Here is a 16,539-nt window from a genome sequence, read left to right as displayed (position 1 = left end):
TATATGCATTAGCAAGGTCTAACCATAGCACAGTAAGGCTTCCTCTCCTTACCTTAGCCTCCCTAATGAGTTGTGTGATCACTCCTGTGTGTTTCACACAGCCAGGCACACCTTCTGGACAGAAGTATCAATATAATTGTTTTTCCGGAGGAAATCTTCCTCTGCGCCAGATCCCTCTCAAACCGCCGGAGTTGCAGGCATCACTTACACAATGTATGGAATCCCGCTAGGCCCTGGAGTAGAGGCTGATCTGGCTCTTTTCACCACCTTCTGAACCTCTTTCGAGCTGGGCTCCCTCATAGCAAACTTAAATGTCGGCGATTGGGGCTTATAAGGGCTTTGTGTGGTTCCAGTTCCAGGTCTTTATCTGGATCAATCAAAGTGTTTTGAAAAAGGTATTTACCTCCTTAATTTAACACACAAGTTTACCAATATGCTGATCCCGCAAAAGCTTCTTTGTAAAGGAGAATGGGTTGGAAATAAAGGTAGCACACTTCCTTACCCCGCCTTAGGTGCCCCTCTGTCCTACGCATGAACATGAGCTTTTTCATTAAGATGTTGCAAAGCTTAGCAAGTGGTTGCTTTTCTTCTTCACCAGCCCTCTTGTACTAATGTTTAAGACTTTATTTTTTTTAAATTAGTGACTAATTCCTGGATTGTACCCGAATCAGTCAAATATTCACTCTCCTTTCCACAAGCACATGGAAATTACAGTGAAGAGTTTCCAGTTCATTTAGGACAAATGAATAAGTTTATGAATTTTTTAGCATGTTCAGTGTAAATAGCCGAGCTGTATTCACAATCCCACTAACGCGTCCACTAACAGCACATCCATGACTGCACATTATACTTTGTGACAGATTAAAATCACATTTGCAAAAATATTTTTTAAATCCAGAAAGCTTCAGGTTATCACTATAATATAGTGTGTACAACATTGTCCATCTTTTTAGTGTTTCTAATGAGTTACATATACAGAGAGGTGTAGTAGCACTAGCTTGGATAGAATTAAAGTGTGTACTGTGAAGTCAGAGCATTAGAAGGTTATTATAACATTCTCAAACGGGGCACAAAATGTGATATTATAGACATTTATAAAAGCAAACTAAAGCAATGATTCTTTCCTCCACACAATTTTGAGAAGAAATTCTTAATTCCTCGATGGTTATTCACGCATGACACCTGGTGGTCAAATATGTGAACTACAGTTAGTAATATACAGAAGGCTGGTTACTTTTGCTGTTTCCACATATAAAATATTTTATATATTTTGTTCATTTAGATCGCTTACAGCTAAAAATAATATTTATATACATATTGTTTTTCGCTGATATTGCGAATTGCTTGAACACGACTCGAACCACATTTCCTCCACACAGATTAGAGAAGAAACACGTCATTTACATGTTTGGCATTTGCTCGTTCCACGGTTATTCACGCAAGAGCACGTTCGCGGCACCTGGTGGTCAAATATGTTAACTACATTTGTTAATATACAGAACGCTCATTACATTGCGGTTTCCACGTATAAAAATAAATTTAATTCACGCAAATTGCTTGAACGAGACAAGAATCCGCGTGTTTAGAGTTTTCGTATGAACAAAATCACGGTGCCGAGTTGTCACGTGGGCAAACGTGGCTTTTTCCACGAAGCTACAATCGTCATGGTCACGTGTTTATATAAGACCGTTTAAAGCGTCATTATTGTGAAGCTACAGAGTGATTGTGTGTCAAGAAATCGCGCAATTATGTACATGGCACACGTTGTACACGTTGTATAGCGTTCCATGATCACGTGGGAACGTTGACGCTTTTCCGGTTGTGACGAGAAAGAGGAGAGGCGACGTTGTACGCTTTGCGCATGCGCGAGGTTAGGGCAACGTCATCACTTCGAGTTAGTTATACGTGTATTTTCGGGAGCGTTTGTCACAGTAGCTGTTGCCGGAAAGTCGTGTGCGTTCGAGTGTCGGAAAAGATCCTTAAACGGTATGTAAGTTTTTTAATTCATTTATGGAATGTATTAAAACCTATCAGGGATCAGGTAATTGTATAGTCAATGTTAATGATTGTTGAAAATGTTAGTGATTGTGCTGACGTTGTGATAAGACTACATGTTTGTGCTGCCATGGCAACACAAGCTTCATATTTACAGTGTTTCAGGGGATAATAATTGTTTAATAATGCTGACACGTTATTCCACAGCCAAACCCTAGTGATGGATCAGATAATGCAGTTTGTAGAGCCTGGAAGGCAGTTTGTGAAGGACTCCATCAGACTGGTGAAGAGGTGCACAAAACCTGATAGAAAAGGTACAAGCAGTTCAATCACATCACATCAGACATTTCGGTGATTGCATATATGATACTTGTACACAAAAAACTGTCAATGTATCACTCAAATTTGACTGTGGCAAGGAAAAACTCCCTTAGATGTTATGAGGAAGAAACCTTGAGAGGAACCAGTCTCAAAAGGGGAACCCATCCTCATTTGGGTGACATCAAGAGTGAGATTATAATCTTTGAACAATACAGAACACTGGAGAGTGAGAACTAACATGAGCAATGGAGTGTAAGATTATAAGTAATGTTCTTTCTACAGTCTTATACAGTCATTTGTGGTTATAAAACTAGGAGCTACTGAGCAACTCTTTGTGTTAGGGGGAAGCTCGCAGAAGGAGAACTGAACATAGAAAGTTTCTCAGGTAGTAGGTATTCCACTGTTTTTTTTTTTTGTTTGTTTCTGAGATAGGAAGAAAGTCTGGAGTGGCAGCTAACGATTATTTTCATAATCGATTAGTCAGCTGATTATTATGATTATTTTCTATGAATCGGATAAAACCTTTTGTTTTAATAGACTTTTTGCTCATTATAACTATATAAAACGCTAATTCTGGGTATTCTTGTATAAACGTGTACTTAAAAAAATGCACAAGCTACATAGTGAGTTATGATCTTTGATCTTTGGTTTAGGCATTTTTATGCTTATAGTAGCTGCTTGTTGAGGAGGGCATGGGGGATTTCCCCTTTAAACAAATTCACCCATGCTGAGTTGTTTAATTCTTTAAAAAAACAAACAAACAAACAAAAAAACCAGCATGTGAGTATGCAAGGTGAAGCAATGTATGTAAATCCACATTTGTATTGTATTTTGCAGATGGCCAGTTGACAACTATGCTTTAAAAAAAAATCAATATAAAATATAATACATGATAGATGCATAAATGAAATATACAAACATTAAAAACAAGCATGTGAATGCAATAAAGCCGCAGTAAATCACGTTTGAAAACAGATAAGTTACTGTTGTGGAAGACGAATGCTATAAAAAGAGTATGAAACGGAAAAATGCAGCAAGCAAACAGGTTAAATTAATAAAAAGGAAAATAATGAATTGGTGTACAAATGCATAAGCATTCGAAAAAAACACAACAGTGACTAAAAGTGTGATTGTTTACTGCTGCTGTTTGTTGCTGCTTTTAGGTTTAGTGTTTGTTCACACCGGTTTAATTAAATAACCGATATATAATATAATTATCGATAACTTACAGGTACAGTTTTCTTTGTTGCGTTTAATATAAAATGCTCCCATGCCTTGAATGACTTGGGACACAGTTTTTTTGACCCTGTACTGCCATTTTCACAAGCGGTTGTGTTATCCTGCGCGTCACGCCCAACCTGTAACTTTAGCAGCCCAACTAATCAAATTTAACTATCGATTATTATTTTTATCGATTCGTTGTTGCAGCTCTAATATGGATATATCGGAATTAACCTGCCCCACGGATGTTCCTTGCCATTAAAATTAAAGTGTGAAAAAATATGATGGTGTTCAATAATCAATGATAAATTAGTGAGAAATAAAACACTTATTGAAAGCACTTCTATTCAAAGCACTTAAAGCTGGGGTGCAACTTTATGATTTATTCCTGTCCTGTTTAAATGTATACAGAGTTTCAGAAGATTGCAATGGCCACAGCGATTGGTTTCGCAATCATGGGCTTCATCGGATTCTTCGTCAAGCTCATCCACATTCCCATCAACAACATCATTGTGTAAGTATGCCTGATAAAGTGTGTATAGAACCTACACATTTGTATAGAACCTACACATTTTGGGATTTCTTTCTGATCGTTTGTGTTGACTGAGTGATGTGTCTGATGAGATCGAACCTCTTTTACAGTGGTGGTTAAGCTGCACATGGGGATGACTGAACTGCTGGACCTTGTTGATTAATTTTTTTTTTCCCATTGTATGTATTTAAATGAAAGTATTACAATTTCTTTCTTTTTTTTGCCAGAATGTGTCACACACTCACTACAACCTGTACTTGCATTCCCTGTATTGTATTAAAAACTCTTTTTACATATATTGGTTGTGCATCGTATTTACTGCCATTTCCTACAATAAATACAACAGTTGATCACATCCCAGGAGCTTGTTTGAATAAATATAAAACAAATAAATAAATAAATCATAATCTTTTTTTTAAAGTTATCAATGATGTTTATTACGTTAGTAGCGAAATAATTAGAGTTTGGACTAAAGAACGCAAAGAATAAATGACCTTTTTCGGGTATTTTCCTATTAAAACGGTATCACTAAAGCGTGATGAATGAAAATGAAAGTTTTTAAAGTTTGGCGTATATGAGTGTAATATTATACAGTACATTTGTCCAAAATTTCGTCTTATTTGACGATATCGATTTTATAATCCTGCTCATTTTTTAAGTTTTCCACAACCTTGCTCTAATGTACACGGCTTAAAAAAATTTAAGTTGAAAAACACAAAATGAAACCAAAATCTGTAAATCACAATGTAAAAAAAAAAAAACCTGACAGCCTGATCCAACTTGAATGATTTTTATTATGGAAACTCATAATGTAAGTCACTAGTGTGTGTGTGTGTGTGTGTGTGTGTGTGTGTGTGTGTGTGTGTGTGTGTGTGTGTGTGTGTGTAGTCCCCACCTGTCTGCTCTTGGCCTTCTACAGCCCTGGTCCAGCTCTCCTTCTGTAATAGACCATCTCCTGGTATCTATTCCTTGCTCTTGAAACTGTACTGGAAGGTACACCAATCCTCTTTGCGATGGCATGTGTGGAAATGCCAACCTGGAGGAGCTAGAAGACCTGTGTAACCTGATTGGGTTGCAGGAACTGCCTCATGCTTCAAGTAGTGACAAGGACCCTACCAAAACACAAAACTAGACAGAAATCCGACAAGGAGAATGCAATCGTCTGTAGTCACCACCTAAAACATTATTTTCTTGCTTCGGACTCTCCAGTGAACCTGTTGTCACTTTTCTTTGCCCCAAAACAGGTGAAACTGATTCACAATCACTGCTTCCTATATAGACACACTGATCTTCAGACTGAAGTTTTATACTCTCAAGTCAATCCCTTTTATAGAGTGGTGTTTTTAATGAGCATCAGGTTTACACCCATTTCCACACGATACAGTCTTTCTAAGCTTCTCTGCATAGCGGTTTATTTGTCATGTGCAGTTCTTCAACTGTGGATCTCTCATTCCATACACATCCATCAAGTACCCACAAGGTTTTGTTTAATTCTCACCTGACAGCTCAATTATTTATAATTATTTGTAGGCTTGTAACTTTCTTTCATCATAAGGTCAGCTTTAGTGTAAAACTATATTAAACGTATTACTAAAAGTATTGGTAGCATTTGAGCAGACATGGAACTTTTAAGTTGAAGCCAAAGTGTATCAGCCTGAAACTTTTTTGTTTTTGGCCGATGCAGTTTGTTACACGTCAGCAAGTTATATACATAACTGATTTAGTAAAGGATTAAACTATAATTGTGGATAACGTGTGCTTATATCGCTTCACACAATTACCATGGAGAAAAACTCTAATGTTTATTAAAGTTTTCGCATCCATCGTACGATTCAATGCACCTACGAATACAAAATAGGATGAGGGATGCATATACAGTACATGTTCAAGAATGAAAAAAAAACAAACAAACAAAAAGGCTGTAAACGCTTATATAAACATAAATGATCTGCAATAAACATACCTTTACTGCAATGTCCAAAAAGATTTTAGCAGCTCGTTGTACCACCATTTATTTTATGTCTTATTTGTAAGATTTACAGTACATTATTAATATCAGATTTCCATTTGTTCCTTTTGCTGTTAATGATTATTTGAAATCACAATTATTCAAAGATGAAAATGCTTCACCAGCCAAAGCACTTTAGAAAGGTTTAGGTTTTCAAGTGTAATTATTTGTGCAATCTGCTTGGTGAAAACACTCGACTGTCATGTTTTACTACCAATTAACTCTATTGATGGAGGCACCCGAGAGGGTTAAACTCTCGTATGATTAAAGCGACTCCATAGAGTCACAATACCTCAGTTACTTATATGCAAAAAACATATAAAGTTGTTGTTTAAAGTATAGGGCAATGCTGTCCACATCTAAGACTCAGACTCTGTACCGGCTCTTCTTCATGTGCTGTGTTGCACCTTACGCTTGGAGACCTTGCAGATTCCCCCTCCACACTAGATGCCCCGCTGTCCTCTGGATAGACTTTCCCAGCGGCCAGTTTAAAGTCAACAGATGTAAAAGATGGCAGGCTTCCATTTTTCTTTGGTAGCGTTTTCGATGTTTCTCCCAGTGGTGACACTTCCTTGCTTTTTCGAGTGAAACCTCTTCCTTTGTTACTGGTAATGTTCTGGTTATCCAATAAAGGGTCAGAGTCGCTACTGTGGACCATATTGAAGTAGGTACACTTGGGTGTGGACGGCTTGGTCATGTCTTCCAGCTCAGAAGAGGAGCTTGCAGCTAGCGGGGCCGTTTTTCTTCCACAAGGTGCGTAAGGTGCATCTTCACTTGTGTTCTCTTGACCTGTGTCAACCGATGTCGTATCCCCATTTTCATACATCCCCATTGGAACAGGGGGAGATTTACGAATAAGGTGGTTTTCTTTAAGAAGCCACCTCCCTTTGTCTATCAGGATTCCTTCCCCAGAGTCATTCTTTGCATTAAAGGCTGGACATTGTGCAAGCTCAGAATTTCCAAAGGAGTCTGAAGAGTTACCGAAGATTTGGTCCTGAACTGAAGTGTCAACCACAGAGGCAGGACTGTTGAGGATTTTTAAATCAGGTCTAGCTATTTGTTTTAAAGAATAAGGTTTCTTGGAGCCATCATTCTGGGTTTTAGTTTTATGGCTTCGGTAAATTACCTGTCTCTCTGCCTCATCCTCTCCGCTCTCAGTTAGAAGATCTGTAGAATCCTGTAGCAGGTCTCCTCCACTGTCTGATGTATCAGGCCTGTAATCAGAGAGGTCAGATGTGTTGGGGCTAGGAAGACATCCCCTAACATTATGATTGTCCACATCACTTTTGGATGAAGACATTGCCCCTTGTTTGCATCTGTCTGGCTCGATTCGTAGAAAGCCATTTGGGTCATAAGTGAAAATCAGAGCAGAGGACTTTAGTGCTAAGTTAAGAAAATCCAGCAGTTGCTGGGGGAACACTGTGTTTGGACAAAGATTATTGAGTATGTGGACATTGTTATCCATATCTGATTCTTCTTTTCCTGAAGAATCTTGCTGGGCTTTGTGTTTTTCCTCACTTTTGCACGATTCCCAGTTTAGAAAGTCACTGAATGAAGCACCTTCCAAACAGTGGTGTGACTGAGTATCCAAGTCTTTGTCTGTATCCAGTGCATTGCTCTGATTGCCATCATGTTTGTCTGTCCCATCATCCTTCTCTTCAGCAGGATGAGTCAGATTCTTACTAACATTTTTCTCCTCCAATGTCTGGAGATCGATTTCAGTTACCACTTCATGACCTTTATAAGGCTCTAAATATTCATCTTCTTGATCCAGCTGTAGAAGAGGGTTTGATTCTGCATCAAAATGTTCATTGCTATCAGCTTCTTCATCATTATGTTTAGCGTTATAAAAGTGTTTCACATTTTCTTCCTCTGATTTCTGGAGCTCATATTCAGGATCTGATTCATGCCATGTGCAAGACGGTGACTTGTGGTCGGAGCGTTCAATCTCTTGATCGGATGCCGAAGAATGGTGTAGTTCAGCAGTTGGATTTTCACATTTTGACGTGCTACACGTTGTTTCTTCAAGGTCATTGTTACTCTCATTATGGTTATTATCATTATGACTCTGTGGATCAGCTTCATCTACACTAAAGTCAGATGCCGCTGACTCATTATACATTGCATCTTTCTCTTCTGTTTGGATAGTGCCGTTGTTTGGGTGGCGTTCTTCTACAGTGTCAATTTCTGAAGCCACTGATATGACATCCGGCTGTTTAAGACATCCTCTGGTTTCACAGTAGATGTGCTCCTCCTTTACATTTACGCCACATCCTTCTAAACTATCTGTAAAATCTGCCCTTTTACAATGGTTAACAATCACCTCAGAGTTTGATCTGACATTTTTTGCCTCTGTTCCTGAAGAGGGAGAAAGCAGTTCAGATTCTGATTGCATACAGCTTGCATCTTCTTCCCATTTCACTTTGTCTTTCAGATTAGCCAGGCTGTAATCTGATGCCTGAACCTCATCAACTTGGCTTATCTCATCCTCTGTGTTCCTTTCATCAATCATATGGACATTGTCCATCATTTTTTGTTTCTTCACATAGATCTGCTTGGTTTGGTTCATTTTCTAGAACCCATTCCTGGCTTGTCTTAACATCATCCACAAGTTCACTTTTATATGCTATAACTAGTCCTTTCTGGTTAATCATATCCTCAATTTGGACAGTTTTCAAGTCTGATTCGTCCACTACTAGCGCATTACTCAGAAGTGCAGGATTATGGGGACTTGATTCGAGCAGCTGCAGGTCTTCAGATTCTGCTGATAATAATGCAGTCTTAGTGGTTATAATATCAGCAGATTGACTTTGATTCTTTTCTAAATGTCTTGCTTTTCCCTTTAAGAAGCTCCCCAGATCATCAACGTTCTCACGAGCAACATTGGTGGTTTCTTTTTCAAGACCAGAATGCTCTTTAGTTGGTTTTGCTCTACCAAAACGAGTCCATTCATTCCTAACTAGTAAAGAAACCTCTCTGCGGAGATCCTCACACATGTTTAGCTCATCCATTACCTCTTTGATGCCAAAACTACGCTCTTTATCTTGAACGTCCTCTTCTCGGTTAAACTCTGAGTGTCTTGGTGATATACAGGGGCTTTTTTTGATATCATTTGTCTTTTGGAAATCTCTCCAGCTCCTCTTTAACTGAGCAGAAGTTGAGCTATGGAGATTCACCAGGCTGGACTGTAGCTCTTCTTCATTCTCTATTTTGGTGAGATTTTGGATGGATTGCATGACCTGCAGAGCCTCTGGATTGCTGCTCGAGTTATTAGCTTTTGCAAAACCTGATTTCTTATTGGCATAATTGAAGATTCCATCTCTCAAAGTCATCACTGTCAGTAAGGAGAGAAGAGACTTAGATGGGGAGCCAAAAACCGAGGATAACATTGAGGAGAAGTCAGGAAGGCTGCTGGATTTCTTCATCTTCTCCAAGGATGATAAATGAGAATCACTAAAGGCTCTTCTAAATAACAGGACAGATGAACATAACTGCTCCAAAACTTGTTTCATACCTGACCTATGGTTCAGCTGTGTGTTTGGTGATGTATTACCTCCAGTGTCTGGCAATTTGGAAATCAATTCCTCTAAAGATTTATCCTGTCTTGCGCCAATCTTCTTTTCAGGAGCGTGTATTCTCACACTTGGCATAGATTTAGATCTTCTCAGGTGCTGTGTCTCCACAGGTTCTCCCTCACACCCAATTTTTACAGGTTGTCGAGACATTGTCTTATTCATTGGGGCGGAGTTTTCCTCAGATTCATATATCATCTCTGAAACGTCAGAGAAATCACTTTCAATCTGAAATCTAGCTCTAGATTCATGTGGGTTTAACTCATCCATATAGGGTATTGACTCAGGGTGAATTTTTTCCAACCAGTTTTTCACATACTGGTGCACGTTGCAGGGAGATGAATGGAGCACTGGCGTAGAAACACTTTCACTCAACTCCTTGCACTTTTTTACAGTTTTTTTAATGCTGCCATTCCCAGACCTTTGCTTTGTTAGAATAATAAAAGGTGCTGAATGTGACGATGGGATCATGTCTAATCGTTCCTTCATTAGAAGCCTTTGCATATCACTATGACGTTGAGCTTGGTCCATCAACGAGTTACTATGCAATGCATTTATCTTCGGTGACTGAATTTTCCATCGCTTTTTAACCTTTTGCCTACCACTTTCTGTACATCTATGTGATTCTGGAGAATTGTTATATTTTAGGTTTTTAAAAAAGTCCTCAGTAGTACTGTTTTGCTTTTTGTCTTTTACAATGCTTCTTAGAAGCACACGCTTGTCTGTCATTTTATTTTGAAAGTCCTCTTTAGTTGATGTCTCCACCCCTTTTTCTGAGGTTTCACACCTAGCATGAATTTCATAGTCGTTACAAGACGATGCATTGTTGCTTATTGTTTGGGAAGAGCATGATTGGCTAGATACTATAGATAACAATTTATTGTTCCTAGCATTACCAGAACCAGAACTCACAGATTGTTTTCTAAGATCAGTGTCACAATCATTGCGTGAAGATTGAGGCCTTGATTCAGCAGGCTTTTTATGTTCTTGAGACGTCAATTCACACCCGCCGTCCTCACCGTCCCAGGATTTTGCAGTAGAGTTTTCACGTGTATCCTGCGACTGATGAATATGCGTTATAGTTTCCGTAATCTCCGTTCCTTTGTTGTGCAACTGAAGAACCTCTGCCATCCCTGAGAGAGAGGAATGAGTCTTTTTGCACTTGACTTTTCCCAGATTTTTCTTCCTGGCTTTTGGTACAGGTCTTGCACTGCTAGAGCTGCTATGACTGACAACACAGTACCCTTCCGACAGCTCACTTTCAGCTGTATGCTCTATATGTGAGTATGCACCACCTGTGCTTTTTTGAACCTCGGTTTGTGATGGCCTCTTTATATTCTCCACTGAAGTTTCTTTCCTTCGGACACGCCTAGGCCCTGGAGTGGGCAGTCTCCTGAAACGTGCTTTATGTTTTTTTTCGAAGGCCTCATAGATGACACTTCCACATTCTCCTTGTTTATTTAATTTGTTTGGTTCAAAGATTTGTGTATTCACACCTTTAGATTCATAGCCGTCAAATTTTGACTTTCTTGTTCTGTTGTTATTATTATCCTTATTATCTACGGAGTTGTAGTTTGAGATTGGCTGTGAAAATGCTGCCATCTTCTGGCTATTAACACCGGCTCGGCTCACTGTGGTGGTCCAGCGAATCATCTCCTCTTGTTTTATAGTGAGACGCACTTTCATCTCCACGGTCATGCTGCCATCATGGTTCACTCGAAACGATTTCTCAATCTCATCTTCTGAAGGTATAATTACGCAATCCTTTTCCTCTAATCCAGTCATTAAGTCACGGTTCTTTATCTCCTCTGATTCTAGTGCTTGATTGTTTACGCTCACCGTCGATCCCATTTTCACGTCACTGGAGCGACTTTCATTTAGTGACATGTTGATCTGGTTTACGAAATATCTTTCGGATGATAATGAGAAATTTCTTGATCTTGGTCTACTGCTAGTTAAGTTTTGTTGAACCGCTTTCCAATTTCCAGTTCGAGTACAAAGAAGGAAACAAACAAACAAATATTTCGTTAATTAATAAATGCACTTTTACATTATACGCTATAATAATTTTATAGAGTATTAATTGTTGCTTTGAATAATTATTGGAACCCAAAAAGATTTAAACATTGAATAAGTGATATGAGATCAAACATGCAACAATAATTATGTAATTCTATTTGGACATTTTTTTTCCACCAAACATAAAACAATCAGTTGGAAACGATTATAAGCCTTATAAAGAATATTGTGTGATGACTGGCTGATTAACAGCAGCGTGTCTCTTCCTGTAATGATGCTAGAGACACATGTCCACATCCTTCATGAGAAATGTGGATTCTGTGGATGTTGTGTGTTTATTTAGATGTATTTTTGCCTCATTATTTCTTATAACATCTCAATGAACAGAGGTTTTAAACTAAAGTTAACCTAGTGCAAAGCAAAATTCATAATGCCATAGATGTCTTATAGAATCAGGGATCAGGTTCAGAGATCAGTTCAGGTTCAGATTTGTGATTATTTTATTTATTTTCACTTGCTATGTATCTATTTACAGTCAATGCCAAAAGTTTGTGGACACCTGGTCATAAGTATGATATGACCATACTCATTCCAAACTTTGTCTCAATTTGCTCTTATAATTCCCTCCACTCTTCTAGGAAAAATTTCCACTAGATTTTGTATTGTGTCCAGCAGCCACACGGGTGTTAGTAAAATCAGGTACTGGTGTAGGTAAAGGTGAGGAGGCCTGGGGTGCAGTCAGTGGTCTAATTAATCCCAAAGGTGTTCAGTAGGGATGAGATCAGAGCTCTATAGCAGGCCACTCAAGATCTTCCACTCCAAAACCTTGTAAACCATATCTTCATGGAGCTCGCTATTGTTTGCACAGTGAAGTGAAGTGAAGTGAAGTGAAGTGAAGTGAAGGAAACCACATATGGCAGGTGTTCTAATACTTTTCATATATATTGATAGATACGAGGTTTGTATATGTATCTTTGTATCCATCCATCCATCCATCCATCTAGCGATAGATCTTTGTTAATGTCCATGTCTTACCCATATTTCCTTGTTGCCTGGTTTCTAGTTTGACCTCCTGGTATTGATCTGTGTCTGTGTTTTCGTTTACAATTATGGATATTCCAGCGATAAACATTTCTACCCTAAACTATGGTTTAAGTCGTGAAATCACCATAAACACAATGCTGATTTGACACATCTGGAATGCACTGTAAATCATCACCATTAGTCTCCATCAACACCATTAGAACTGTCAGTAAAGAACTAATTGTAGTGCTTACGTGGCTGTTTCTTTGTAGACCCCGTGGTTTCAGATATGACTGAGCGTGAGGGTTGAGCGGATGCATGAAGTTTGAAGTTAGCCTGCTGAAAGGGTTCATTACCAGCTGCTACAATGACACCAGAGCACAGGATCAGGGCGGGCAGACCTTCAACCTACAAATGGAATAATGTACATTTGTTCTCACAGTTATTCCTTTCAGTTGTATTTGGGATTTTTCTTGTAACATTTACTCCCAACCAGAGCTGTCAGGTCTTAATATTTGGGAGTTTTCAGACATTTATTCATATACGCCAGACGAATACGTCATTTATCATCAAGTGTAAATTCAAATCGAACTAATGGTTGCAAGTTCTCCATAGCCAGATACAATTCAAATAATAAAATACACACCAAAGTGAACAAATTAATTGCATGAGGTGTGAATGTTTACAGTCCTGGGCAAAAAAGGACAAAGTACATATAACGTACATATCATAAGCTGTAATCAATAAAGTTTATCTAAGTCTATAATAATCTTAACAACACATCATTGAGTGCTCAGAAAATGAGCACAAATGCACTTGTGAGAGCTCCTGTGCAATGATTTGCCTGTTTACATTTTCTCTATCCAAACAGTCTGGGGGGGGGGAGTTAGAAACAGACTTAAATTGCATTTTTGTATGTAAAAGTGAAACACAAAAAAAAGCGAATAAGGTGTATATGAGATGTCAGTGTGTACACAAGGTTCCCCAAAAAAATGCAGCCTCATAAATAAACTCATAAATGGAACGAGGATTGAGAGAACAGGAAGACATCTACAGCATTTACAGCATTACAGCATTATTTTCTGATCAATGATTTGTTAAGACAATTAAAAGCTTGGGCCCAGGTCTTTTGTTTGCATTTTTTATTGGGCTTATACTAATTGTTTTAAATATGCATGGACAGTTTTGTACTATTTCAAATGATGCTTTTTGAATTGGGTATATGATGATTTAGGCATGAAGCATACTGACCACCTGGAGACTATACATAACGGGTGTAGAACTAAAGAGCTCAAACACATCTTTAATATACTAGATTTAGGCTAAAACAGCATTATTAAAGCACTCACGCGTCTGCCATCAGTGGTGTATAGCTTGACCACAGGGAATTGCATCACTTGGGAAAGATATTCCAAGAGAGCCTCATAAGTCGGAGCTGTCCTCCTCTGCAAAACAACTATGCGCTTAGAGCTGGGATCCCTGTTTTTAAAAACCACAAGCCTTTTCGGAGTTCTCACAGTCACCGAGCTTTCAGCCATGTTCGCCATCCTGCCCGCTTCATTCTTTCTGACCATCTGCCGGATCAGTCCTCTGCGTCCGTGACGTTCTGCGCTTGTAGGTCTGGTGCTGTTCCAGGGAACATGCCTCCGGTTTATCTTATCAGGGTTCAGGGGTTTGACCTTTCTTTGGTCCGAGCACACATAAGAGGCCCCATGCTGCAGATCGTCTAAGCTCCGGATAGCGCGTGTACCTTTGGGTGTTGTGATGGTGCGTACCCCAAACGGTAGAGGCACTTTGTTCGAAAGGGCGTCCAGAAGAGCGTCAAACGTCTTGAACGTGCGACTGTTGATGACTACCCAGTGTCCCGAAAACGATGGGTCTCCGCTCTTGTGAAAACAAACTCTCTTTGAGTTTTTGGATGCAGGTAGGGGTCTTGAAGGAGGAGTCTGTGTGCCCCTCAAGAAAACATCTGGCTGTTGTGGGTCATGATGGGGAGGAGTGTTCATGGTCAATCAGACCTGCTATTTAATACACACACAATTATAAATGAATGTCGTTTTCTTTAATCATTGGCTATTATTCCTGCAAATAGAGGAGCTTTTATTTAAGTGTCTTGCTATTGCTACATTACTGTGCCATCCCTATTGAAACATTTATTTTTATACTATGGTTGCATTGTATATCCTGGCTTATTAAATACGGTCTGATTATATTTAATTATAAGACATTTGCATTTAAATCTAGATCTCTTCTTCTTCTTTCGGCTGCTCCCATTAGGGGTCGCCACAGCGGATCATCTGTCTCCATACCCCCCTGTCCTCTACATCTGCCTCTTTCACACCAACTACCTGCATGTCTTCCCTCACCACATCCATAAACCCCCTCCTTGGTCTTCCTCTTTTCCTCCTACCTGGTGGCTCCATCCTTAGCATTCTTCTACCAATATAACTCATGTAACTCGCCGATTCTTGATGCAGTCCAACCTTCACCTTGAACCAGTCTGTCGTTCCTACTGCACACTTCACTGCTGTCACACTGTCCTCATACATGTCCTGCACCACCCTCACATACTTCTCTGACACACCTGACTTCCTCATACAATACCACAACTCCTTTCTCGGCCTGTCGTATGCTTATCCACAAATACACAATGCAACTCCTTCTGACCTTCTCCATACTTCTCCATCTAGATAATGGTTAGATTTCCAAATACTATATAGACACCAGACCTTTCCACCCATATTTGATCTTCCCCAAACTGTTACCACATAATTATATGTTTCAGTATGACAATATCCCTGTGCACAAAGCGATCTCAATGAAGATTACTGCACGTGGGTTGTAATGGAAGACCTTGATTGGCCTGTTATAGAGCTCTGAACCTAACCTGAACCTCCTCACCTCATCTACATCAGGACTCCTTTGTTGCTGAATAAGCACAAATCCCCACAAGCACATTCTAAAATCTAGTGGAACATCCTCCCAGAAGAGTGGAGTTTATTATACAGGCAAATGGAGACTAAATGTGGAATGGGGTGTTTAAAAAGCATGTATGAATCGAATATATATTATATTAGACAGATCATTTAAATGTTTTCCAGATGGAAATTCATAATATGACGGTTATTATGAGGTGTTCTGTTACGACACACTTTACTCTTAATGGTTCTGAGGAACTAATACGCCATATACATGTACAGACTGTTCTTTACACCTTATTATTAGCACTAGCTTTATTTTTTGCACAATGTTAATATTGACTATGCAAAATCTGCCGTGATGCGGCGATTCAAATAAACAAAAATGTAGATAAAAATTCATCTTACCTCACTTCACATTTCATGCGATCCTGATGTGGGACTGGTGAGCTGCTAGCTCCAGTCACTGAAAAGATTAGCTCTGACACAGGCATAGCTATTTTTGGCCGGCCGGCATCCGAGTTAATTTGTGTAATCTTTGCTCATGGTTAATCAGCGTTTCAAGCAACGCAGCATGCAGCAGAAGATTTGAGTTGAACAGCCAAGTGCAATCGTCTTTAAAAAATAAATTGAATAAAAAGGTGTACATTCAAATAATGTTAGTATTATCAGTATGATGTAGTATTTGTTCAACTAACTCAACAACTCAACAAATAAATTATATATAATTATTATAATAATGTCTCCAGGATTCCCTAATTTCTTCTTTGAGCATACAATATATAGACAAAGGTTTGTGGACACCTGACCATCAAACCCATAGATACAATTTCTATTCTATTCTATTCTATTCTATTCTATTCTATTCTATTCTATTCCACATATAGTCTTCCTTTTGCTGCTATACTAAGCTCCACCCCCTGTTGACAA

The 16,539-nt window shown here is 38.9% G+C and overlaps 2 protein-coding genes across 2 annotated transcripts; one reads left to right on the top strand and one right to left on the bottom strand.

The window, feature by feature from the left end:
• Positions 1–1,817: 1,817 nt before the first annotated feature.
• Positions 1,818–4,365, top strand: LOC124386750 (protein transport protein Sec61 subunit gamma-like). Its single transcript, XM_046850705.1, has 4 exons — positions 1,818–1,986; positions 2,203–2,309; positions 3,949–4,051; positions 4,180–4,365. The coding sequence occupies exons 1-4, from the start codon at positions 1,862–1,864 to the stop codon at positions 4,187–4,189; spliced, it is 345 nt and encodes a 114-aa protein (XP_046706661.1). The 5' UTR covers positions 1,818–1,861; the 3' UTR covers positions 4,190–4,365.
• A 1,487-nt stretch (positions 4,366–5,852) lies between these two features.
• Positions 5,853–14,890, bottom strand: LOC124387782 (oxygen-regulated protein 1). Its single transcript, XM_046852343.1, is given in 4 exon segments — positions 5,853–8,612; positions 8,614–11,622; positions 12,946–13,099; positions 14,041–14,890. Coding segments are annotated over 4 exon segments (6,024 nt in total). The 5' UTR covers positions 14,698–14,890; the 3' UTR covers positions 5,853–6,408.
• Between the last annotated feature and the right edge of the window lie 1,649 nt (positions 14,891–16,539).

The sequence above is a fragment of the Silurus meridionalis genome, chromosome 6 (genome assembly GCF_014805685.1).
Source record: "Silurus meridionalis isolate SWU-2019-XX chromosome 6, ASM1480568v1, whole genome shotgun sequence".
Lineage (NCBI taxonomy): Eukaryota > Metazoa > Chordata > Actinopteri > Siluriformes > Siluridae > Silurus > Silurus meridionalis.
The sequence above is the reverse complement of the archived record's forward strand: the minus strand, read 5'-3'. Positions and strand labels throughout refer to the sequence as shown.